At 40.0% G+C, this 27,662-nt stretch overlaps 1 protein-coding gene across 3 annotated transcripts in view; it reads left to right on the top strand.

Moving 5' to 3' along the window:
* LOC124803094 (alpha,alpha-trehalose-phosphate synthase [UDP-forming]) overlaps positions 1-27,662 on the top strand; it is a 117,498-nt gene that overhangs the window by 72,668 nt on the left and 17,168 nt on the right. For all 3 annotated transcript variants that reach the window (XM_047264249.1, XM_047264248.1, XM_047264247.1), the window contains 4 exons: positions 946-1,140; positions 1,225-1,414; positions 14,242-14,379; positions 22,832-23,125. In XM_047264249.1, coding sequence (XP_047120205.1) covers positions 946-1,140; positions 1,225-1,414; positions 14,242-14,379; positions 22,832-23,125 — 817 coding nt within the window. The remainder of the gene's footprint in view (positions 1-945; positions 1,141-1,224; positions 1,415-14,241; positions 14,380-22,831; positions 23,126-27,662) is intronic.

The following is a 27,662-nucleotide window of genomic DNA, read 5'->3' as shown; positions in this document are numbered from 1 at the left end:
AATGATGTATTGTATATATATTCATACTATTAGTATTGTTATTTTAGCTTAAAAAAAAAAAGAAATTGACATGTTCCACATCCACGAGGAACTCCTCAACACGGATCTATGGAACGAAAAACTAATCTAATCTAATCTAATCTAATCATCACCCTGGAAACAATCCCCAATGCTGTGACAAAAGTATTTCTCTGAAATACCCTCTCCTCCAGGACTGCTAGTCCCATAAGGTTTATGGAGGAGCTTGAGTGAAGTTTGGGAAGAAATCCAGAACCTTACCAACTCTTCTATTAAAGTCCCAGTCTGGCACACAGTTTTAATCTTGCAGGAAGTTTCAGATCAGCTGATACTACACTGCAGAGTGAAATATTCATTCCAGACCCATAATGTTCTTTTTAATCTAATGAGTTCTTTCTGTCACACAAAATTTTTGGTGACTAGAACAATGACTGCAATAGGCATATAACTTTTGCAGATTTCAAATTTTGTGCTGATTTATATCATATCCTTCTATCTTTTTCATTCATGTTTGTATATTTATACTACATCTTTTTTCATTGGTCTCCTCTGCCCTTGAAAGAAATTGATCTTTCTTTTTATTTGTTATTGATTTGTCTATTCTGTATTCTGAATCTGTCTCCTTATAAAAGAACTGATTTATAAAATGAGGATGTTAATAATTCAGTGTAGTCTCTCTCTCTCTCTCTCTCTCTCTCTCTCTCTCTCTCTCTGACACTGACTCTGACTCTTCCTTTTTAAAGATAATGGCTTTTGTTCTTAACCAGCATTTTACTTTAAGTTTTGAGTTACATATGTAACATGTGTATCTCTTTAATATTAATCCAGTCTGGTTTTATTTCTACTTGGTATTTTATTTTAATTGTTAATGTTGTTGCAATGAGTGTAAAAGTGTTACTTGAAGTGGATAATGAATTTTTATGCCAGGGCATTAACAATGCCTGAAGATGAACGGACACTACGAATGAACTACCTTCGTCGGAGAGAAAAGCTTCATGATGTAAACTATTGGATGAAATCATTTTTCAAGGCCATGGGCTCACTGAGGGAAGATGGTGATGATGGTTTACCCACAACAATGCAGCCAGTGACTATGGATGACTTTGATGAATATTTGTCCAAGTAACAACACAGAGTATTCATTGTGAAGTAATTAAGAGCTAGTTTAAAATGTTGGGATCCATTTCTGATCATGGTCTCTCTCAGGTACCTAGGCAACCACCACAAGCTGGCTCTGCTGCTGGATTATGACGGAACCCTGGCTCCTATTGCACCTCACCCAGACTTGGCAATTCTGCCTCCAGAGACCAAGAGTGTCTTGGAACGATTATCAAACATGCCTGATGTTTATGTTGCTATTATATCTGGAAGAAATGTTGTAAATGTGAAACAAATGGTAAGTATCTTCATGTTTTCATGGCACAATAACTGTTGAACTAAATTTCAGCTGTGCAGCCGTATGAACTCTGTTTATTCTTCTTCTTCTAATAATTTGGCTTTATACTTTTTTTCCATCTTCAGAGTGAGGCAACAGATCAAACTTACAGGACTCAATCCATTGTTTCCATAGACACACAAAAACTAGAGACCTTGATCGATGGCAAAGAGTATGCATTAACTGAATGTGTGCATACGTGCTCAATCCATACTAGGATGTCAATATATGATTATTAGGTGCACTGTAGGGACATATTTTTCAAGTTTGTTAAAGATAGTGCTGTATTCCATGATTTGTCCATGTTGGAACCACTCTCTCTAATAATTAAATTCTTCATCGAACTAATTTCAACGTTTTCTTTCACCACTGAATCCCATAAGATGAAGTCATTGCTAGAATTTTGACTTTTTCATACTGTTTATAATGACTGGTGTTGACGCAGTGTTCTGTTACAGCTGATCTCTTGGGCTGTAAGATCCAGGTGTACCTACAGTGTTCCATGCATCTTTCTTGTACTATAGGAGTCATTTTCCTTATTTGCGAAAGGCCACACTCGCAGTGAATCATGTAAACTCCAGCTTTGCTGTGTATCAGGTTATCTTTGCCAGAACCCAAAAGTGCTTCTGTCTTCCATGGATGGTAAACCACTTTGTGCTTGAAGAGGAGCCAACCTATTTTTGACGAAAGCTTTCCCATCTGTGGCAGGAAAGCCATGGATTTAAATTTCTCTCTGTCTTGAAATGTGGCTCGATTTTGAGAATACATCTCAAGTATTTTAAAATCATTTAAATTCAATTTGCAGTATAAATCAAAGAAGAGTTCTGCCTTTCATTTTTGAATATTTTGATTTGTTGCGAAAATGATGGCACGTTGGGTCTCACAGATTATTGGAAACTGCTTCATACAGACTTATATTTACATGCAAATAGCTGCCACCACCATTCCCAGATGATAAGTGTCCTCACAATTTTTGTTTGCTAAGCACACAGCATTGCGGATGAAAACAGTCTGTATGATGAGATTCTACACTACGAGAATTTTTGAAGCAAATGGGTGTTGTCCACAACAGGTTTGTTAAGTGCTACAACTAACAAAGATGGACATAAGGAGTCAGGAAGAAAACCAAGAGAGATTTAAATTAGTGGGTTCCCTGACTTATGTGGGAAAACTGTCATCAAAAATAGGTTAGATCTTCTCCAGGCATAAAGTTAAAGTGATTTTTTGCCCTCTCACAAAGATAGCAGCATTTTGGGGTTCCATCAAAGACAACTTGACATTTTACAAGGCTGAGACTTAACAAGATGTGCTGCGAGTGTGTGGTGTATCATTCATCAGGTAGACAACTCCGTGAAAGCTGCATGGAATACTCCATGAAAGACACATGGAATACCCTAGGTACACGCAGGTCTTACAGCCCAAAAATTTATCTGTGGCAGAAAATATTGCATCGACACTAATCACACTGTGCAGCATGATAATATCAAAATTCTATCATAACTTCATCTTTTTGCAACTAGGTGACAAAAGAAGCAGTTGAAATTTATTTTGTGAAGAGTGTCATTAACAGAGATTGCAGTTTCAGTGTGCACAAATCATGGAATTATGTGCTTTCTTTAACTAACTCACAAAGACATCATTACAATACAGTTAATATTATATATATTGATGCCCAGCATTAATCAACCATGTAGCCACAGACTCAGTTCATGCATACTCATTGCCGCTGATCAATTTCTCTGATACTCGTGTTTCTGTGGTGTAAAACAATGGAACAAGTACTGTAGCTTCAGTCTGTTGTCTCACTCTGAAGATGATGAAAAGGTATCACGCTGAAAAATCAGAAGAGGAAGAAACTGAGTTTATTTGGCTGAAATCCCAGCATTTAATTTATCAAATGGTAAGTAAGTCATATGGCAATGGCCTTGCCGCAGTAGTAACACCGGTTCCCATCAGACCACCGAAGTTAAGTGCTTTCGGGCTGTGCTAGCACTTGGATGGGTGACCATCTGGTCTGCCGAGCGCTGTTGGCAAGTGGGTGCAGTCAGCCCTTGTGAGGAAAATTGAGGAGCTACTTGATTGAGAAGTAGCAGCTCTGGTCTTGGAAAGTGACATACAGCTGGGAGAGTGGTGTGCTGACCACATGCCCCTCCATATCCGCATCCAGTGATGCCTGTGGGCTAAGGATGACACGGCGGCCGGTTGGTACCGTTGGGCCTTCATGGCCTGTTCCGGAGGAGTTAAGTAAGTCATATAGAAGCTAATAATATCACACTTCCAGAAATTGGTGCAAGGGAAGTCTACAAGTGGATGAGATTATGGTGCAGGCACTTTCAAGATTTTTTAATGTGTGACAAAATTTTGATGTGCTGCTCACCAGCACTTCTTGTAATGCCTTGAGCAATTATTCTTTGTTATCTTGGCTTGGTTAATGTTTTGCACACTAGTATATCGATTTAACTCATTCACTGTTTATGTTATCTTAGTTTTGCAAATTAACTCTCGTATACCAGATTGTGGCTCTGTTTCTCAATGTAGATGTTGTTTGCATAAATTTCTCCACCATTTCAATCACTATTTTACCTGACAACTCTGCAGGTCATGCTACATGTACCTCTGGCTTTTGTAATGGTATCATTGAAAATGAGGTGCCAGTAAAAGTAATGTAATAGTTATGTACTGTACAAGTGGTCGTGTAACAGTGAGATCAGTAAAAAATGACTCTTATCCCTTTCAAAGGAGTTTGTTGTAAAATACAGGGAAAATCTTGTCCCCCAGGTTCCAGTTCATCCCTCCCACACACCATAATTACTTGAGTTATTGTCAGATTATTTCCCAAATCCATTTGACAGGAAAGACATTCAGCATGGTTGGACAATGCTACATATGCTAACTCACAAGAGAAAAAGGGGGGAAATATTAAGAAATAAATAAGATATTGTTTTAAAGACTGTGATGTTCCTCTATGCGTGATATATTCTTTCAGGAATTTTCACATCCTAAAAATCTGTATGAGGCATGTAGCAAATGAGATTGACAAAATGGATAAAAATTATATTTTAGGCTCCTTAAAGCCTGAGGTAAACCACAATGGATTATCTGTTACAATATTTCTTTTTGGGACATACCGAAAATGTAGTCATTGGTATCACAAGATACATTACAGATATGCAAATGCAGAAATAATAAACTGTTCTTGAACATTTCATTGCTGGAATTCAATGTATGAAGGGCCCAAGAGCTCTCTATTAACACAGAAAACTTCATACATTATATCTTTATAAAAGACACATAGAAACTAGGTAACACAGCACGTGGAGCAGAATAAAAAGAACTTAGCTTTAAAACATGGAATATTATGTTACTGTGGACTATGTAACAAAGAGGACAAGGAAATGTAGAAAAGGATAAAAAACAAAAAATATCACTTTGCTAAACAACACGTATTAAGAAAGTCAAACAATGGAAACTCCTGGTTGAAACATCTGCAATGTAGGATAAGACAGATTGCTACTTAGTAGTAGTAGTAGTAGTAGTAGTAGTAGTAGTACCAGCACCTGGAGGAGCATTCCAGACACCACCTCCATCAACACCTCCATAAGTTATCCAACCTGCTAACATCTTACTGCCACCTCGGGGCACCCCTATCCAACCCCTGTCATACCCATAGTGTTCCTCCTCACCCACCCTCATAGCAGTGAAACCCTGCCTAGCTGACCTTTTCAGCTTGACACAACCCTCAAAACTCACTAACTCCCTACCAACTCTCTACCAAATCCAGAGCCAAAACATTCCCTTAATGCTGTTGTTAACCTTTCCACCAAAATCCTCAGCTCCACAAGTGTTCCAGCCCTATCCAAAGGCCACATCATTAGGCCTACACCCAAATATAAGAATGCTGGACTGCTGCTCTCCTCCTCCTAATCCCTCCAATGAAAGTGCTTCTTTGCTGCCAACCCCTCCAACCAAACTGCCCTAATTCCAACACTGAACCCTGCCCCTTCCAATTACATCACCATCCAACTGTGATCCTCCCTCCCTCCCACCTATCCACCCACTGGTCACCCTCCAGGAATTCCTTACCTCCCACTTAGTTTCACCATACTTCTCCCTGGTCCCTTCCTCAGAACATAAATCTTTCAGTTGAAGAAAGAAAAGCCATACACAACCTCGAAACACTGGAGACAAAGATTCCACTACTGTTATTATGAACCTCAGTGACTACCTGGCAGAAGGCCTCCACCAATTATCTGACTCTTTCATCTATAAAACCTGCCAGAGTGATATCATCCCAGAAATCCATCACAAACTCCAATCCCTGCTTAAAGTCTTAGACCTTTCCGAGAACATCTCTCCTGGATTCGTTTGGAACCGATGACCAAGCAGTTTGGTCCCTTCCCCCTGCCCCCCCCCCCACCTCCCTAAACCAACCAGAATCAGTTTCCCTCCTCGCCCCTATGACACCCTGCATACTGACCTTCTACATGTCCCCGAAATCCAGAAACCCAAAAATCCTGGATGCCCCATTGTGGCTGATTATTGTGCCACCACTGAAAGAATTTCAGCCCTTATTAACCAACACCTCCAACCAGTTGGCCATAATCTAGCCTCCCTCGTCAAAGACACTGACCATTCCTTCACCGACACTCCACCACACACACCTCTTTACATCCTGGATTCCTACTCGCCACTGTTGACGTCACCGTCCTATAGACCAACATCCCTCATGCACGTGGTTTTATCGCTATTGAACACTACCTTTCCCAACATCCTTCAGACTGCAAGCACACTACCTCATTCATCTCTTACATCTTACTAACATACATCTTACTAACTTTATCCTAACCCAGAACCACTTATCATTTGAAGGGAAGGTATATAAATAGATCTGTGGCACACCCATATGCACCTGCATGGCACCCTCCTATGCCAACCATTTCATTATTCATCTAGAGGAGACCTTCCTAGCCTCCCAAAACCCTAAACCCCTAGGCTGGTTCAGGTTCATTGATGATATCCTAATGATCTGGACTCAGGACCAAGACACCCTATCTTCTTTACTTCGCAGCCTTAACACCTTGTCTCCCATCCACTTCCTGTGGGCCTCTTCAACCTAGAGTGACACCTTACTAGATGTTGACATCCCCCTCTCTGATGGCTCCATCTGCACCTCTGTCCATATTAAGCCGACCAGCCACCAACAGTACCTGCATTTTGACAGGTGTCATCCCTTTCACTCCAAAAAATCCCTCCCATACAACTTGGCCAACTGGGGCAGCATATCTGCTGTGACGAAAACTCTCTTGCGCAGTATCCTGAGGGTGTCACCAAGGCCTTCCAGACAGGCACTATCCCCCAAAGGTAATCTGCAAACAGATCCCCTCACACCCCCAATCCTCGCACCAACCTCAAGAACCAGCCGCAAAGGAGTGTCACCTTCTACACCCAAATACAACCCCAGACAGGAACAACTGAACCATATCCTTTGCCAGGACTTTGATTACCTGTCGTCATGTCCTGAAATGTAGGCACCTACCCGAGATACTAAAGTGATGTTCCACTGCCCACCATCCTCCACAATATCCTAGTCCATCCCTATGCCAGTCCCAATCGCAGCTCCTGCCATGAGGATCTTATCCATGTGGAAGACTTAGACGCAGAACCTGTCCTGCCCACCCACTCAGCACTTACTATTCCAGTCTTGTCACAGGTTTATATTACCTCGTCGGGGGCAGGGCCAGCTGTGAAACTAGCCATGTCATTTAACAGCTCTGCCGTTATCATTGCACAGTTTTTTATATTAGTATTACTACCAACCAGCTGTACACCAGGATGAATGGCCACCGTCAAACTGTGATCAAGAGCAAAATTAACCACCCTGTGGCACAACATGCAGCTGAACATAATTCACTTTATTTCAATGGCTGCTTTGCTACCTGAGCCATCTGAATCCTTCCCTCCACCACCAGGTTTTCTGAACTGCGCAGATGGGTGTTATCCTTGTGGTGTCACCGCCTGACACCACACTTGCTAGGTGGTAGCCTTTAAATTGGCCGCGGTCCGTTAGTATACGTCGGACCCATGTGTCGCCACTATCAGTGATTGCAGACCGAGCACCGCCACACGGCAGTTCTGGTCTAGAGAGACTTCCTAGCACTCGTCCCAGTTGTACAGCCGACTTTGCTAGCAATAGTTCACTGACTACATACGCTCTCATTTGCAGATACGACAGTTTAGCATAGCCTTCAGCTATGTCATTTGTTACGACATAGCAAGGCACCATATTCAGTTACTATAAGTACTATGTGAACAGATAATATTGTGACTCATGTACAGCCAAGAGCGACGTTCATCGTTAATGGATTAAAGTTAAGTATCAAACTAATTACATCCGCTTTCTGAATTCTAATGCCTTGGCATGTTCCAGACCTCATGTCAGTATAGTCCTTCCCTCCTCATGCCAGCCTGAGTGAGCTAAAATGCGTGCATTTCGGCCTCCTCTAGTAACACGGTGTTGGCTCTTCTGCCAACACAACAATCCTTATAACACATTCTCCACTTCTGTAATTATCCTGGCCTCAACCTACAGTCCCCACACCCTCCACCCAAAAGTTTCCACCCCCTCTGTTCTGTCATCTCCTCCCCATTCTCATCACCCACCCTGTTTATTTGCAGCCCTCTGCCAAAGCATCTGCCCATCTTTCCCATTCCATTCCTTTTTGCTACTTTTTTTTCCTCCAACTCCCAGCCCCACAACCTCCTGACACTATGCCTGTTGGCAATCTAGTACCTGCACCCTCCACCAGACACCATCCATTTCTCTCCTCATTTGCACACTACCACCTTTTCCCCTCCTCCAGCCCCTCCAGATTGCTGCTTGCATCCCAGGTGGTAGTTGCATTCCAGCCCCAGACCTTTGGGGGTCTTCAGCATCCATGACGTCTGGCGGGGATTCAAATTCCGCAGCGTGTTACCAGATTTACAGTAGCAATCTGTCTTTTCCTACATTGTTTGTATTAAGAAAGTGTCAGGTACACTAGCATCCAGTATGTGGTGTTCTTTCATATGGAAAAAGAGAGAGGAAAAGTTTTGTAAATAATTGGAGCTTGCAGTGGCAAGGCAGAAAGGTCCATTGAGACCCCACATCAGAAGGCTAGCATGAGTGAAACTGACATTTTTTTTTCTATGTGTATCTTATCTGCTACAATCACAAGACAGTGATTTTGCATCTCTTTTTGATTTTAATTTCATTTGGAATTGGTCTTATCTGTATATACATGGGTGTGCTGACAAGTAATGCCTCAATTCTTTTTGCCTGAAAATTCTTAAAGCTTTTTAAATAAAGCAAACATTATTAACATTCTCCGTCTTTATTCTTCATGTTCACATATTTGCAGCCCCCTGCCACTAGGGAAATCTGAATTGTAGTGTGTCACCCAGTGGTATGTAATGTAACTACGGATGTGTGTGAGAAACAGCGCGCTGTATTAGAGTTTTGAAATCAAAGTGTTTGTCCACAAATGCAGCACACTCTCTTTCAGCACCATACCACCAGACTGCACCTGCAACATTCTGACACCTCAAGTTCACTATCGTCGATCATCCTCCGTACGGTCCTGACTTAACCCCATCTGATCGTCTGTTTCCAAAAGCTGAAGAACATCTTTGAGGACCTCATTTTGATAGGCATGAAGTGGTGTAAGTGGAGTTTAGGTTATGGCTCCGTAAACAAAATCAAACATCACAGTGACAGTACACAACAAACTGGTCTCTCATTGGGAGAAAAGTGTTTGTTGCAAACTCAACGATGTTGAGAAATAAATGTGTAGACATGTAGAATAAAGATGTGGAATGTTAGTAACGTTTGTTTTATTTAAAATGCTGTAACAGTTTTTGTGTAAAAAGTTCAGAGGCATTAATTTTCCAGCATGCCATCATACGTTGTTACACTGTCTGACAAAAGTAGTGAAGCATACAGCATGGGAGGAGGAAGTGAAACGAAACTTCACAGGATGGGAGGGTTTCAGTGACTGCAAAATAGAGTCAAATTTACAAGGAACCTGGCAGTATGAGCCCACTTACTGGTGTGACATTGCATCCTCTTCCGTACGGATGCATGCACTGATTGTGAAGGGAAGGGTGGCACAAAGCTCTCATGCCACATCCTGAGACAAGCTGGCCCACAGTAACTGCCGATGACTGGCCCTCGATACATTGGATACTGGCACTAGTACGGAGATGACGCCCCGACTGGTCCCACAGGTGTTTTATCGGGTGCAGATAAAAGGTATGACGTAGACAGTTTGTAGAGAAATGTTCTGTGTGTGGACAAGCATTGTCCTGTTGAAAAAAAGCACCATGATATTGTAACATAAGGGATAACATATGAGGATATGGATATCTGTGAAATACTGCTGTGCGCACAGTCACTGCCAACGGTGACCTGAAGTTACCCACACTGTCATGCTGAAAGTAACACTGCTGTACCTCTTCAAAACATTCTCAGGATGAGACATCTCCCCAGGTTGCCCCTGTACTCACTGATGATGGTTCGCAGAGTAATGGAGAACAGCTGCTAGGTGCTGAACATGATGTGACATAATTTGTTAGTAGTCCGTGCTTTCTGTTCACAGCACTACTCCAAATGTTGTCGTATGTGCTGTGTTAACTGCCGCCTTTGTGTGGGATGGTAGTTTCTTACTCCGATTGTTACTGACTGGTGGTGCATGTTGACACTGACTGCTGTGTGCGGTGATCTTCCTTTCTTGTGGTCAGACATGTTCAACTGTGCCTGCCCTCATGTTCCTGTGCAGTCCAGCATCAGGCCACTGTCACATCCTAATGTTCCACAATCTGGATATTGCGTGACTTGACCAGCTGGCCAAATGGAGGTCTATTGTGATGTCCCTTTCAAACTCTATCAGGTGTCAATAAAGCCATCTGACTTGATATCTCCTTGTCCTCTGCATTGATCACTTGACATCTGATGCTGTTCAAACCCCTCATATATCCTACGAGGCCCGGCAACAACACTAAACATTAATTGCACTAATGCACTCTGATGGTTGTTCTCCCTGTAACAGAGAATTGAAACTCTATAATCATTTACATATCTGCCAATGATGTGTATGTGTGTGAAGTGACTTTGACCTCTGATCACATCTTCTGTGTGCTTCACCTTTCTTTGGCAGGAAATGTGTTCTCAGTAACTAGATGTTGGAAACGGTATCAGAATTCCACGTTGGTAAAAAGTTTTGAATAATTGTACTTGTATTGCTTACTGTAATTCACATTCAGTTTTATGTCCTCAGCATATTTAACAATACAATAGCTTCATGAGAGTGACAGTTCACATCAGAGAACACAAATAAGTTGAACAAGGAATGAGACATGCAAATGCTCTCTCACCTTCGTCACATCCAGAAGAAGCATACACGAGTGATTGATGCAGATCAGAGTGAAGCCTGCCCTGGCACACTCAGTATGCTACTTAGCAGGCCATAGTCACATTTGCAGAATGTACAGCATGTTATTTTCTACTAAATAGTTATATCAAAGTAAGGTTCATTTTTTTCTGTTCATTGTAACCAGCAACGTGAAAGAAATGAGCACTGCTGAGTTTGTAAGCCTACTCACTACAGTGACTGACATGGTTAATTATTATGCAAATTCAGGCTGTGAGTCTGATAAAAGGTTCAGGCAGTTGCAGTCGCAGAAACTGTCATACTGTTTAGCCATTTTTTAAAATTACTGTGGTAGTTATTGAACAATGTTAATATCAGAAGTTATCATCTAGTTGTACAAGAGATATGTAACACTAAATGTATGTGTGTCCTTTACATTAACTTGCTCTCGTTGCTAATATTGTTCATAACTATGTTTTTAATTTAATTTGTAACAACATCTGTATTACAGCAGAACCTCACTAATTCATCTCCTACAGGACCTGGAGGATAGACAGAACGCAAAAAAGGATGGAGTATCAGAATAACACTTTTTTTTATCTGTATCATCACAGTACAGTACAGTACAGTACAGTACAACTAATTTTCAACTGGAAATACTGTCTGAAAGTTTGTTCTGCATTAAAATAGTAACAAAATGAAAATGTTGACACATCAAAAAACCTTACATGAAAGTATACTGTGGAGTAGTGCCTGTACTGTATAATATGTCTGTATCACTAGTAAGGTATTGTTACAGTGAGTAAAAGTTTAACAACCTTACATACCTTATTACAGTACTCCACTGACATACAACAGGTTTGCACTTAATTTTTCAAAACATGAGAAATCACACAGTAAAAAATGTTTTGTTCTTATGTAGGGCGAAAAATTGTATAACTTTCTTTTGCTTAGCAGACAACAACCTGATTTTTCCGTGAGGTTCTGCCATTCCCTTCACAAAATGTGTGTTGGAGTAGGCATTGAGCTTTGTTCAGTGTACTGAAGGGCTACATCAAATGCATTTTTACCACCTGGATGTGATACTCAAGCTGTAGGTTCATTGTCTTCATCATTGTTCTGATTCTGATCGGCTGTTCGAGTTATACCATCAGTAGTTTGGTCATCGGTTAATTCTTCTTCCATTGTGCAGACATTGTCAGCTGTACTGATCCATTCACTTACATCATTGAGCTCAACATTCAGTTGTAAAGCTTGCAAATCCATCAAAAATCACTGGAGTGTCTTCATCTTGACTTTCATCGTTTATCTTCATTGATTCTTTTGAGGTTTCCTCTTCATTTTCATTAAATTTTGGCCACAGTTTGTGCTAAGGTTTTTCAAGCATTTCTGCTGGCATTTCTTCCCAAGCATTGGCAATTGTGTAGAGTTCATCTCTTACATTTATTGACTTCATCACTTGAAACAAGCTATTGCCTTCTTTTGTCCTCTCTAAAATTGATCCAGTGTATTTTCTACAATATCGCCTCTTCAGCAACTCACTAACTCCTTGGTCCATGGGTTTGATTAGACATGTCACTTTATTAGGAAGAGATAAAGCCCTATTTCACCTTTTTCAGTTTCATCTTCAGATGGATGAAATTTCACATTGTCAAGCATCAGTATAGCGTGTTTAGGCAGTATTTCCCTTTTATGTGTTTTGTAATAGTAGGGACAAACTAGTCATAAAACCATTCCTTAAAGAGTCTGGATTCCATCCATGTTGACTTTTACTTACAAAATCATACTGGCAGTGATGCCATGTCAAGGTTTCTGAAAGCCCTTGGTTCTTTTGCTTTTCCAATCACAAACAATGGCATTTTGTGACTACCATTCCATTAACGTTACTGCAGAGAGCGATAGTTATTTTACCTTTGGCAAATTTTGTAGCTGTTATAGACTCATTTTGTGCAGCGAGAGTTCTTGTAGGAAGCGTTTTGTAGTTTAAGCAAGACTCAACAATGTTATACCCTTCATCAAGGTCGGCTAAGCCCTTTAACTGAGTTTTTGAATTTCAAAACAAATTCATTGGTAGCTGTTTTCACAGCAGACAGATTCTTGCCAGAAAAAATTACATTTTGAATGTCATGTTGTTTTTTCCACCGATGTAGCCGGCCTTCACATGTTGCAAACTTCTGATTTTCATTGTCCCCACTTAAATTTTTCCTGCAAAATCAGTGCCTTTTCTTTTATGATTGATCAAGACAGTGGAGTTTCTTTTTTTCTCCATCCACAGGCATTGTCTAGAATTTCACTTTTAGGGTTCTTCAAAGTCGTGGATATTTTCTGTTCTTTCTTATCATCAATCATCACTGTATTATTTTCAAGAGCTTGGCTATTTTTTCTCCAGTCTTAAAAGTTATTATGCCAGTCCCAACCTAATGTACAATGTTTTGAACAGATTTGCCTTATCTAATCTTTCAAGCACTTTCAGTGATGGTGTCACATGTTTACATTTAGTTGATGCCATAATTCAGTTATGATTGTGCTAGGAAAAAGTTGATCAAAGTACCGCAACAATCAGCGGTTGACAGCTTACTGACCGGTATGCAGATGACAGTTCCTCAGCAAGTCTAGACCTGACTGTAGCAGTGGCTTGTGCATGTGGGGGCCGCTTCTGATGACACAACTGAGAAGTGCTTCTCTTCTGTGCTCCGGCCTTCATGTGGCTTCACTGGCAATGGGCGCAACTACTGTAGTGAGCAGCTTTGATTCTGTCACTACCGCTGCTTCTATGCTGACATCACTTGCCAGTTGTTGATATGTGGTGACCTGTTCCTCGGTCTGTCAGCAGTGCCACTGAGTGGAGTTATGTGAAGGCTGTTTAAACAGACACTGGAAATGGGATGGTCGGTCTGAGCGAGGAGTCTGACCATCTGAGGTTGGATTAGTGAGGTTCTGCTGTACCACTTCATATGTAAACGTGTCACAGTTCTTTTGTGCACAGGGTGGCACAAAATGTGTAAAGTATGTTCACGTCTTGTTTGGAGCTCAGAGTTACAGACCCAGACTTTTGGACATCATGATTGCAAAGCCCTGGGCCACTCCACTACCCCATTGTTTCACATTCTCCCTCCCTCCCTGTTTTCCACCACTCACTCCCATTAAAGGGTTACAATCTGTGAATTTTGTTTCTGTCTGTTGCAATAGTATGTTTGGGTGCAGCAACTTAGATACACACAGAGAATTCTTATGTGCGGCCTTTTTTCTCAGAGAGAGGGTACTGGGGAATAAATGTAGATAGAATTATAAGGTCATATTAATTTTCATTGCAGTTTTTGTTTTTATAAGGCTGCTCATGATTGTGAGATTGACAGTAAATCTGTATTTGCTTTTGTCTTTTAGGTGGGCATTGAGGGCATAACATATGCTGGTAACCATGGTCTTGAAATTCTGCATCCTGATGGAAGCAAATTTGTTCATCCAATGCCAATAGAATTTGAAGACAAGGTGACTGATTTGTTAAAAGCCCTTCAGGAGCAGGTAAAGTGTTATTTCTCTTTAGTATTAAGATTTTTGTATTACTTACTTCCATATAATTTAATATACTCTGACATAATTAATAGCTTTACCATAGGGTAGGTAGAATCAGAATCAGAACTATGAAGTCCTAGGTCCCGGGATTGGAGCGTACTGCGTAAAAAAGGAGTGGAAATTTGTTCATATGCATTCCAACTCCCAATAGATACTGGAACTGATGGGTAAAAGAACTACAGTTCAATGAAAGAAAGACCACTGTGAACAGCTCATTTCTCGGAGTAGTTCATATGAACTAGTGCACTCATGAGTGTGATATACTAAATTCTGACACATCTGCTGGTGATTCACATTGTAAGTTGTCTGACCTGTCATTTGTGTTCCTCGGTAGTGTTCTAATTTTCAAAGTCCATTTGTTGACTGCAAGGAGCTGTAAGTGATTTTTAAATAATTTTACACATCATCACCGAAGAAAGTTTTTGAAGTTAGTGTATATTTATTATCATTGTCTGTCATGATGATGATCAGTTGTATGGAAAAATTCATATACTCAAGGACTTTGAGAAGTCTAGTGACATTTAACAAGTGGCAATAGTACTTTATATGCACACAATAACTATTCCACATAAGTGATTGTGTATACATAATTCAATCCTATCTGTGTTCAGACTGCTGACATAGAAATATACATGACAAAATGCTAAACACAAACTGCCTGCCTGAACATTACTCTATGGTCACTTACCATAGTCCCGCTTGATATAATGCTGACTAACACTGAACTCTGCACGATGATTACTGCTGGGTGCAGAGTGACTATGGCTCTGTGCACATCACCTATATTAAGACACGTGTAGGACCGCCATCACGGAATACTACATCATTCAGATATCATATGCATGGTTGCATAGTATATGTATTTTGTATGTAAAAAAAGAGCAGAAAAGGGGGGATAAGTAGTATTTGATATAGTAGTAGGATTATAGCAAGCAGGTATTGCACCTTGCTGTTTCAACATAGTAGTATTTATCAAATTCTAGTATTTTAATTATTCAGTAGAGAAAAAAAAATCACTTGGTTTTGGAAAAAAAGTCATAAAAAACTTATCAGTACATTTGACAACTGCTTTTCAGTTTTTTTTATGTCGACATTCTGTGTCAGTTGATTTCAGTGTATGTCTGCTATTATTGCACTTGTATTTGTATGGAAAAATGAGAACTGTTTTGATGGAAGTTACAGAAGAAGTTGAAGTAATTGCACTGTTCTTCAGTACAATTTTTCTCCCCACTAAATGAGCACTTACAGGATGCCTCTGCAATTCATATTCATGAAAATTAATTTGTGCAAGGAAATCAAAGGTAAAGTGTTGTGGAAACTTGTTTCAGTTTATTCAACTGATACCACAGTAAATCAAATATTTACTGACATTTTGAGTAAGAATAGCTCCAGCACTTAATGACTTGTAGTTGATTTATAAAGTTATCATTCAGTTCTAGTGTGCCTATGTGAACTCTTACTTACATTTATAATACTCTGACCTGCTCCAACACAATACAATCCATGCAGAAAAATCACAAGACAATTGTAAAATGCACTGAAGCACCAAAGAAACTGGCATAGGCATGCATATTCAAAGACAGAGATATATAAACAGCTAGAATACGGCCCTGTGGTCGGCAATGCCTACATAAGACAACAAACATGAGCGATGGGGCGCAGCATCTCCAAGGTAGTGATGAAGAGTGTCTGTCTGTGTGTGTGGGTTTTTTTTTTTTTTTTTTTTTTTTTTTTTTTTTTTTTTTTTTTTTTCTGCAAATGCCTTATTTTGTGGCAGTCTTTTTGTTGTGTCTATCTGCAACTCAGCTTCTCCGTTATACGGTTAGTAGCAACTACTCTTTTCATTATGTTGGTATGTTCCATCCTGGATTTTCCATATTTTGTTTCTACTTGTTTTATTTTTTTAAGTATTTTGATAACTATTGTTGCACATGGTCATTGGTACCAATTTCAATGTATGCATCCTCACAGGTCTGTTTAATGCCATTAGATCCACTATAGTTCTACCAAAACTACCATTTATAGGTAGTTTTAAAATAACACAATGTTTCACAGACTGTCTTGCCATGCCCTCATTTACAAACTTTAGTTATTTCAGTTGACTGTTGGATGATTAAAATCTCCTCTAATGATGATGATATGTTTGAGAACATACCTACTAGTGAACTAAGGTTATCTCTAAATTTTCTGCTGCATCGAGGTGTGTGTCTGTAGGATGATAAAAACATCTAACTACAAGTTTATGTCCACCATTGATACCAAGTCTTGCACAAAGCATCTCACATGCAGCTTCAATTTCTATCTCACTGAATTTTGAGTTTCTTGTCAACAGTGACAAATATACCACCTCAATATCCCATAAGCCTGTGATTTCAGTGTATGCTTAGGTGTATTTGATGTATCTTGCACAAATAATTAGGGAGATCATACAGCTGCCATTATCTGATCTGGGTGGAGAGTAGTCTAGTCTAAGAAAACCCTAGTGTGCATCCCATAGAGTCAGCTATGCTGGTAGCAGCCTCTAATGAGTAGTGTGCACCTATTTGTGGGCCCTTCAGTTCTTAACCCTGTTGCATTATTCTGGGAGGTGACAGACTAGCTTGTGACACAAAATTTTGAAGTCTCTGGTAGTTGCCTCCCTCTCAACTTCTCAGTTTCAGCACATTGAACTTCTTGGTTAGGGGATATCTGTAACACCCAGACTATTCCCTGGTTCCTGTTTCCCTCCATAGGGACTCCCAAATCTACCACTGACCCATCACTTGCAATCAATTAGACAAGTGGTAGATAGATCCTCATAGTTCCACTGAATTTTTCTACCCTTTCAGTCAGTTGCAGTTCTGTCATTCAGTTGTTAAGGAAAGTTTAAATATAGCCTTTATTTTTACAGATGTGTAACTTGTGCAATCCCCAGGACTAAATGCTGGGAAGTTTGATGATTGTTTTACTAACTCTTCAGTAAATTTCCTGTTTGGTGGTGAATATGAGAAACAAACCAATAGAGTGCGCTATTTCCCATTGTGACAAATCTTCATATCTGGAGAAAATGTAGTAGAATTTTGGGGAACGCTGTATCGTTATACACCCTCCCTCCCCCCCCTCGCCCTCAGCCACTCTTACAAGGATTACTTGCATGAATGGTTGCTAAATACATAAAAACGACTTTGAAAAAAATCAATAAAGTTTTCTTTTCTTAGCTGTCAGTCCAGTCACTGGTTCACATTGCACATCTTAAGGAACTTTCAGCTCACAATCATCAGCTCTTTTGCACTGTCCATCGTTTGTCTGCAACCCCTCTTTTTCTGGCAGTCTCTATGCTGCAGTAGCACAGTCCACTATTAGTTTCACAGTTTTTTAATTTTCACTTCCATGTCAGTTCTCTAGGTAGGAGCAGGGATGGACTCATTACTCAAGGTACTCGTGTAGGTTACAATTAAGGTCACATCAGGTATGAATATATCAAAAGCATTCACATATATTACACTATACTATTAGCATATTTACAAACAAAATTAAGCATCTCTAAAGTGTAAAGATTTAGCTATGTACAGATTAAAGTCAAAGAACAAAACTAAATTATATATGTATCCATTCATTTTGATTAATATTTCAGTATATTTGAACTCACCAGATCTCATTTAACTCTTTATCCTATCAAACAAATTCACAGACTGTTGATTGTCACACCATCTTGTAATAACAAACTTTTTACAAAATGTCTTTTGTCACAGTGCAATTTGTCCATTTAGTAACACATGTACATTTACGGTTGTCCATTTGTTCATCTCATTAGCAAATTCATAAAATAATTACCATGCCTGTAATTCTCAAAGAACCACCCACAAATCAAATGCATGCTCTGCAGGGTATAACTACAATAATTGGTCAATCACTATTATAGGAAAGTCAAATTTAGTACACAGTTTACATTTTCAAATTATTCCTCAAATAATGTCACTCAATAGTCATATTATATACAGAAAACTTATACTACAGAGAATGGATAGTATTTTCAGTAACAGATAACTTAACTACAGGTTTATAGATCAGTAAAAGATGTAGCATCCGAAAACGAAAAGAAGAAAGTAGAATGGTACATAGCTCGGAGACCTAGTGCTCGCCACACACTTGACACAAAGGTGTGTCCTCATGAGGGCATTTTCATCATCTCATTTTTTCTTGGTGTTTAACACTTACTCCATACAGTTTGACAAAATTTGGTTTGTGAGGTTTTAGATTAAATCTACATTCATTGTTTTTCGCTTTCCCAGGTTTCTCACTAAACACATCTTTGTATTCCCACAGCAAACTACCTAATTGATCTGTCTGTTCGTTATTTAGACTTCCAGCTTCTTTTAGTTTGGTGGCCACTAATTCAGCATACTTGTCTTCACTGCATTCTTCTTCATTGTCTTCCTCGTTAACATCAATCTTTTCATTTGCACAAACCACTCTTCTAATTTGCAAAATTGTTCTCTACACAATTTTGGATGATTAGTTCAGTCACATGTGTTACATCTGTCTTTGGGATGGTAAGCATTAACTTTTTGTTATTCCAGTCAAAATCCACACTTATTCCTTGTATCCAGTTCATTCTGAACAAAATATTTTCATTGAGGTCAGGTACTACAAAATATCCTTGGTTATACTGTACATCATTAATTGTGAAAGACATTAAGGCTTGCCTGTTTACAATTTTGCTGCGCCTGCCAGTTCCTCCCTTAATTTTGATTCCAATAACAGGATATTCTTAAAGTTAGCACTGTGTCTTATCTGGTCTCTAAATTTTTCAGAAATGGCACAGACAGGACTACCTGTATCTAAGAGGCAAACTCCCTCATAATTTGCAACTTTTATACGTATATACTGGCAACCTAAAACTTTTTTCTTCCTGCTTTCCTCATCTTCATGCAGCAAATCACCCTCAGTCTCTCTAAAGTCCAAGTTGTTTATACCATTTTTTTTCTGCACAATTTCTCTTACTTGTCTGAATTTTGCTTAGAGCTACATCAGATGATTGCTTGATGTCATGTCCTTCATTTACACACTGTTTACTTTTCCCGTAACTGATCTCACTGTAAGCCTGTTGGTTGGTTCTACGTTCCTAGTTGGAATGCAATTCTTCACAAATAATCTTGATGACCCTTTGTACTCTGTCGTCATCATCACTATAACCCTTAAAAGTATCCCATAAAGTTTCTATTAAACAATGGAAAATCCAGGATGGAATGTGACAATATGAGAGAAGGGAAGTTGCTACTCACCATATAGTGGAGATGCTGAGTCGCGATAGGCAGAGAAGGTGCGAAGGGGGGAGGGAGTAAGTAGCGGAAAGGAGAGAAATAAAAATAAAAGAAATTAAAAGACTGGGTGTGGTGGCAAAATGACGGCTGTGTAGTGCTGGAATGGAAACAGGGAGGGGGCTGGATTGGTGAGGACAGTGACTAACGAAGGTTGAGGCCTGGAGGGTTACGGGAACGTAGGATGTATTGCAGGGAAAGTTCCCACCTGCGAATTCAGAAAAGCTGGTGTTGGTGGGAAGGATCCATATGGCACAGACTGTGCAGCAGTCATTGAGATGAGGGGTATTATGTTTGGCAGCGTGTTCAGCAACAGGGTGGTCCACTTGTTTTTTGGCCACAGTTTGTTGGTGGCCATTCATGCAGACAGACAGCTTGTTGGTGTACATACCTACATAGAATGCAGCACAGTGTTGCAGCCTAGCTTGTAAATCGGATGACTGGTTTCACAGGTAGCCCTGCCTTTGATGGGACAGGTGATGTTAGTGACTGTACTGGAGTAAGTGGTGGTAGGAGAATGTATGGGACAGGTCTTGCATCTAGGTCTATTACAGGGGTATGTGCCATGAGGTAAGGGATTGGGAGCAGGGGTTGTATAAGGGTGGACGAGTATATTGTGCAGGTTCTGTGGATGGCGGAATACCTCGGTAGGAGGGGTGGGAAAGATAGTGGGTAGGACATTTCTCATTTCAGGGCACGATGAGAGGTAATCGAAACCCTGGCAGACAATGTAATTCAGTTGCTCCAGTCCCGGATGGTACTGAGTTACGAGGGGAATGCTCCTCTGTGGCCGGACTGTGGGACTTTGGGAGGTGGTGGGAGACTGGAAAGATAAGGCATGGGAGATCTGTTTTTGTACAGGGATGGGAGGATAATTACGGTCAGTGAAGGCTTCACTGAGACCCTCGGTATATTTAGAGAGGGGCTGTTCATCACTGCAGATGCGATGACCACGGGTAGCTAGGCTGTACGGAAGGGACTTCTTGGTATGAAACGGGTGGTAGCTGTTGAAGTGGAGGTATTGCTGCTGGTTAGTAGGTTTGATATGGACAGAGGTACTGATGTAGCCATCTCTGAGGTGGAGGTCAACATCTAGGAAGGTGGCTTGTTGGGATGAGTAGCTCGTGTACAGATAGTGTTAGTTAATGTTAAATACATAAAGGATTAATGTACAACAAAAGTAAGGATAAACATATAGGAATTATTTTAATAATTTTAATACAAGGTGTACAACTTTGCTTCTGCTGTTTTTTTCCCCAACATTTGAGGCTTTAATGAAACACAAGTATAATTCAAAGTATTTTCTATCATTGGCCACTACTTTCTCCCATCTTTCAGGCAGTGTACGAATCCTGCGTCGAATTTTCACCTTTTGAAGCGATCCAAGAATTGATCCAATTTGTGACTTCTTCATGAGATTGGAATTGTTGGTAAGCCAGGCCATGCGCCGTTGACCTAAACAGGTGATAGTCAGAGGGAGCAATGTCTGGAGAGTACAGCGGATGGGGTAGGACTTCCCATTTTAACATTTCCAAGTACATTTTGACCTCTTTTTGCAACATGGGGTCAAGCACTGTTGTGCTGCAAAATCACTTTATGGTGCCTCTCACTGTATTGCTGCCGTTTGTCTTTTGATGCTCTGCTCAAATGCATTAATTGCGTTTGATAACGAGCACCTGTGATTGTTTCACTTGCTTTTAACACCTCATATTACACGATGCCAAACTGGTCCCACAAAATGCAGAGCATGATCTTGGAGCCGTGAATATTCGGTTTGGCCATCGATGTGGAAGCATGGCCAGGATATCCCCATCCCCATGATTTTTTGCATTTAGGGTTATCATAATGAACCCATTTTTCGTCCCCAGTCACAATGCGATGCAGAAATCCCTTCTGTTTTTACCTCTGAAGCAACTGTTCACAAACACACAAATGCCATTTAACATCTCTTGGTTTCAGTTCACATGGGACCCATGTTCCTTCTTTCTGAATCACGCCCATAACCTTGAGACATTTTGAAATGGCTTGCTGTGTCACTCCCACTAATCGTGCCAATTCTTCTTGAGTTTGAGGCGAGTCTTCACTCAGCAATGTCTCCAATTCTGCATCTTTGAAAACATTTTCTCTTCCACCACTGTGCTGTTCTATGACATTAAAATCACCATTCTTGAAGCGTTGAAACCACTCACAACACGTTCTTTCACTAATAGCGTCCTTACCATACGTACTTGAGAGCACTCGATTACATTCAGCCACTGTTTTCTTCATATTGAAACAAACAGTAACACCTCCTGCAAATGACGAGAATTAGGCTTGTACTGACTTTTTCAATCAAGAACAACTTTATGATGCAGACACAATCGACTAATGTTTGAATGAGGTTACATTGACCGAGGTTGAAGCTAACTGTCTGAAGTCTGCGATCTGTTTCTTTCGACTGCTACTTACCGTTGTCGCCACCTATCGGCAAATGGCGGAAGCAAAGTTTTACACCTTGTAATATAAATATATTTTAATAATTAAATATTATTCACTTTTTTCTAATTTACTTTCTGTTTTTACTTTTTTTACTTTCTTTTAAAAACTACTCTGTTTACTACAGCCAATAAACTGTAGGCATGTCTTTACATCTAGTTGCTTAACAATTCATATCATTGAGCTCGAGGAAGAAAATGAATGTTCCAGTGATAAAACACAAGATTTGTGTTTTGCATGTTCAGTTGTGTCTCAACATCATTGTGCTTCCTGTTACGTATACCTCACTTTTTGGAAATCCATTTTTGCCTCTGGATACCTTCCTTTTCCCACTTGTATCGCTATACTTATTATTATACTTTTATTTCATCATACTCCATTTTTACAAATTGTCAGATAAATTGACAGCCATCTTGTGCCTTCATTTAAAATGCGTTTCCCTGTTACACATCTATCTTTTCTTGTAGAGAACAAGTAACTCATTTTGATTATTCATTACTTGAGTTAATTAAATTAAGTTCATTTATTATTTAGAACAGCTTGCAGTTTTATTTTGAGTAACTTTATAACAGAAGTATTTGTTTTGGTAAAAAGTTTGTATGAGTATGTGCCTTTTTACTTCACAGGTGTGCAGAGAAGGAGCATGGGTGGAAAATAAAGGGGCTCTGTTAACATTCCACTATCGTGAGACACCTATGCACTTGCGGTCTGAAATGGTTGCGCAAGCTCAGACTCTGATTGAGCAGGCAGGATTCAAAGCTGGATCTGCCCACTGCGCAATCGAAGCAAAGCCTCCGGTACAGTGGAACAAAGGACGAGCATCTCTTTATATTCTGCGAACTGCCTTTGGAGTTGACTGGAGTGAACGAATCCGTATAATTTACGCTGGTGATGACGTTACTGATGAAGATGCCATGGAGGTATGTGCCTACCATTTAGAGCCAATTGATTTTTCTCAAATTAAGAGAAGGGGCTAAAGGGTGAGTATTTTTGTGTGGAATGGCACAAATGCTTCATCATATCGAAAATCTGTTGTTGTTGTATAGCAAGTTGTGCATTCTACACTTGCCAGGTCAAAGTACACACATCATGAAGAAATAATTTCTCATTTTTAAGAACCATTAAAAATAACTACCCTTATTGCAAAGGTTGGTATCTGCTAGGCACAGAACAATTCCAGGTGGAACACCCTCGCCTTGGTGTAGTCTTTGACTTGACTTTCCAAGCAATTTGTATGAGGATGTACAGTTTAGGTACACTCCAAATTATTGTGCAATTTGGCCTTTTTCTTGTGTAGAAATTATAGCCAGAGATGGAAGAAGTGATAAGTGACAGAAAAAATCCCAGGACCAGCTTCATTTGTTAATATTCTTAATCACTTTGAGTCTACCCTTCAAAACTAATCATGGAGCAATGTAAAGTATCTTGCTCTCTGTTTGTCGGTCCTCAATTGCACTTCTTCAGCTTGGTCTTGCTTAGAACACTAGACTCACATCAGCAGGACTGACAAGGGGAAGGTCTCAGACACAGCCAACCGATTCAGCTCAAATTTGGCAGGTCGCTTGTGTACAGCCTAAAATGAAGGAATGTAAGATAGTTTGCGTCAACACTCCCGCGTTTTTGAGGAAGTTACCCCTAAAGGTTATGACGAGCAATCGACTCAAAATTCGCGGTATCGATAGATAATTATAAATGGAGCATTTTTCATCATCAAGTAAGGGGTCCGAAAATGCATACTTTCCCAGAAATCGAGGTAAGAAACTTTTACTACTGCCACTTCTGTAGCTACATGGTGAAAGCTTTTTCACTGATAGCGCAACGGCCAAAGTAACTGGCTGGGAATCGGAGAATCCAGGTTCGAGTCTTGAAGAAACCTAGCGGATATTCTTCTTTTCATTTGTATTTTTCCATATCTCAATTGATAGGAATAGGAGGGTTAATAAGGTAAGTAAATCAATAAAGAATGATGATAATGATAATAATAAGGCAGGAAAATAAATTTCTCTAACCTCTTGGGATAGTCAACAACTAAAATGTTACTCCATGTCACTTTACAACGGATCTTCCAGTCACTGTTACGTGTCCTCACTTTTCTTCGAACAACTAAATGGATGGTACTTTTGTCATATAAACATTTGAAACAAATATACTCACGGCACCAGGAACATCCAAATGAATGCAATCTTTCAACAGCTACACTGTTCCTTCCGAAGAGTCGGCAGAAAACAAACTTGGTTTATACTTAAAAATATGTCTTTTTCGGGAATTAATTTTGATGCATACCACGCATACGATATCATTACCTTGAAAAATCTGTGCTGAAAGTTGGTTATGAATTATATTGTGAATAGTTATTGCATTTGTGCAATTCCTGCTGGGTTTCCAAAAGCACACTGTAATTCTGAGGCCTGGAAATAAAGTTTTTAACCTGGCGATAGAAATAAACATCACACGGCTGGCACACAGGTGTGCAGTTTGGCGGTATTACTTGTACTGTGCACGTCGGCTGACCCTCGCCATCTATAAACATTCTCTCATATATTTTAGTATTAATTTGTCCACTTCAGGAAACCAATATTAGACAAAACTTGTTATCAGAAACGTATGGTTTTAAAACATTCTCAAAATATCTTCTGTAAATCGCTTTCGTCAGCAGGTAACGTAAACATTTTTCAACGAGTCGGATAAACGATTGACCTCTTCTATAACCCGAGGGCCAAATGTAACATTCGTTTCTTGTAGACACAGGAAAACCTTAGACAACACTTTTCCAGAGGCTGTGATGGCATATTTCGCCGTGTACGAATGTGTTAGTTTGTTTTTACTACCAACTGTGACAAGGGTTCGTTTTTCTCCCTTATGCGACAACGTGCGTCGAATGTTCACTCGATACTCGCATCCTATTTGATCATTGTTGATCACATAATCACGATTAAAACCAGTCATAAGTGACGCCATTAGCGTGCTGAAAATCTGCTATATTTTGTACCTCCTTATGAGAGACATATTTAGTGGCATGCCGATGACAAATCTTATACTCTGATTTGAAATTTCTTGCCCAAGATAATGATGCAGCAAATGTAAAATCCTTGTTGGCCGTATATTGAAGCGCTGCACCTGCAGCCCACTCCTGAAGTATTCTCGTTCTTACATACTCGATACGACAACGAGATTCGACAAATTGGTCGTATGTCCACTTATTTATTGCCTGGTATTTGTCATATCTTGTCCCTCCTTTAACGATATCACTTTCCCACAATTTCAAGTCCTCCTTCCTTTTCAGGGCTGGTGTTGCTCCTTTCTTTTGCAGTGTTTGTAAGTTCCAATTTGGAAGATTCCTGGCTAGCACTACCGCCTTTACTTTTACTTCAAGGGGTATAGCGCCGTAGTTCAGTCGTTTAGTAACCGGTTCGTAATACTCATCGGGAACAGATGAAGCACTTATTCCCAGTGACGTGGAGATTTCCAAAGTGTTATCACCATTTTGCGATTCGTTAATCGGGATATCTTCCACTCAATCACCTTCTGCTTAATCTTCATGGTATAGTACTTCAGTATCAACAAAAGTCATTTCATTCGTCAGCTCCAAAAATCGCTCGACGATAGCCGCTCCTACAATCTGGAACGCCGAGAAACAGAACTGCCTGCTTCCGGTAGTGCATTGATAATACATCTCTCTTGCAACACTTTTACAAACCAAAACATGGCATCGGTAACTTCCCGCTTGCCATCGTCTGTGACAGGCTCCCAATTACATGTTACAGCACTAGTCGAAGGGTTTACATCCTCCATTATTCAGATTATGCACCTGAAAGATATGACACAACAAACAATAACTAGTGACAACGGCATAAACAAACGATCTAATTACTACGAACTACATACAGTAATCATCGTATGTTACTCAAGGAAGAACACTGTATTCATTTGCAAAACGTATTTCAAAAGGCGCATTAACGATGGAAAAATCACTACATGTATCCGTGAGGTTCGCTGCAGCCTAATGATGGAAAACAACTCTTTCCGATTAACTTCTATAAGGCTCATGCTGGACACCTTCGCTCTTCCAGGTTCACAACTATGATATGACGAAGAGGCAACCGGGACAACATAAGTCTCCCCACGTGAATTCTGTCCCATGCCTTGCTGTAAACAAGTGTCGCACAGTTGGCTATCTGTGATCACTCGTGAGGAATTCGCAGCACTCTTACTCTGAGTTGTTTTCATGTGGCAAGGCTTAAAAGCTTAATACTTTACTAACTCACGGCGTTTGGGAAATTAGTTTGCCTACCTTATTATTATCATTTCTTATTGATTTACGTATCTTATTAACCCTCCTATCCCTATCAATTGAGATATGGAAAAACACAAACGAAAATATGAACATCCGCTAGGTTTCTTCGAGATTCGGACCCGGGTTTTCCGATTCCCAGCCAGTTACCTTAGCTGTTGCGCTATGGGCACTGTCGGCGAAAGGCTTTTACCATGTGAGTTCAGAAGCGACAGATGTAAAAGTTTCTTTCCTCGATTTCTGGAAAAGTTTGCGGACTCCATACCCGATGATGAAAAATGCTCTATTTACAATTATTTATCGATCCCTCCAATTTTGGGTTGATTGCTCATCATAACCTTTAGGGGTGATTTTCTCAAAAACACAGAGGTGTTGACCCAAAATACCTTAGAGTCCTTCGTTTTAGGTTGTACACAAGCGACCTGCCAAATTTGAGCCGAATCAGTTGGCTGTGTCTGAGGCCTTCCCCTTGTAAGATCAAATCCTTGTTGAGCCATTCTGATGTAAAATTAGTTCTGTTTCTCTTAACATTAAGTGCCAGGTCAGTTCTGTGGGTTAGGCTGTTAAAAACGAACAATTTTGGTTATTAATGTTGTTGCACTGGGAAAGTGAGTGTGAGAGTTTAGAGACTCAGCATTTGTGATGGACTGCAGAACAATCCTACAGGTACTGATATATGTTTTGTGTAAGGATGGAAGATAAGATAGAGAAATGAGGGCTCATACTAAAGCATATAAATAGTCATTTTTCCCTTTCTCCATTTGTGAGTGGAACAGGAAAAGGAATGACTAACAGTTGTACAGAGTACCTTCCACAATGCACCGTATTGGTGGCCTGTGGAGTATACATTTAGATGTAGATGATGATATAAATGAATGTATTCACATTTATGTCAACATTTTAGACGTACTTTCTTCTTTTTTTCCTGTCAATATTGCTGAAATAGTGGTGAGCTGACACTAATGCAGAGAGCACTTACATCTGAAATACCTATGCTGTGAACGCAAACTAGGACCGTCATATACCACTGTAGGTGCCTAGAGCCACAAGGAACACAGTAGAAAGCAATGCTCAAAAGCAAATACTCCAGCCCATAATTTGTATTCACTCAGTGGTTTTCAGATGCATTTAGCCCCCAACCTGTATGGGCTGTATGTTGGCTGTGT

This window comes from Schistocerca piceifrons, chromosome 6 (assembly GCF_021461385.2).
Source record: "Schistocerca piceifrons isolate TAMUIC-IGC-003096 chromosome 6, iqSchPice1.1, whole genome shotgun sequence".
Lineage (NCBI taxonomy): Eukaryota > Metazoa > Arthropoda > Insecta > Orthoptera > Acrididae > Schistocerca > Schistocerca piceifrons.
The sequence above is the reverse complement of the archived record's forward strand: the minus strand, read 5'-3'. Positions and strand labels throughout refer to the sequence as shown.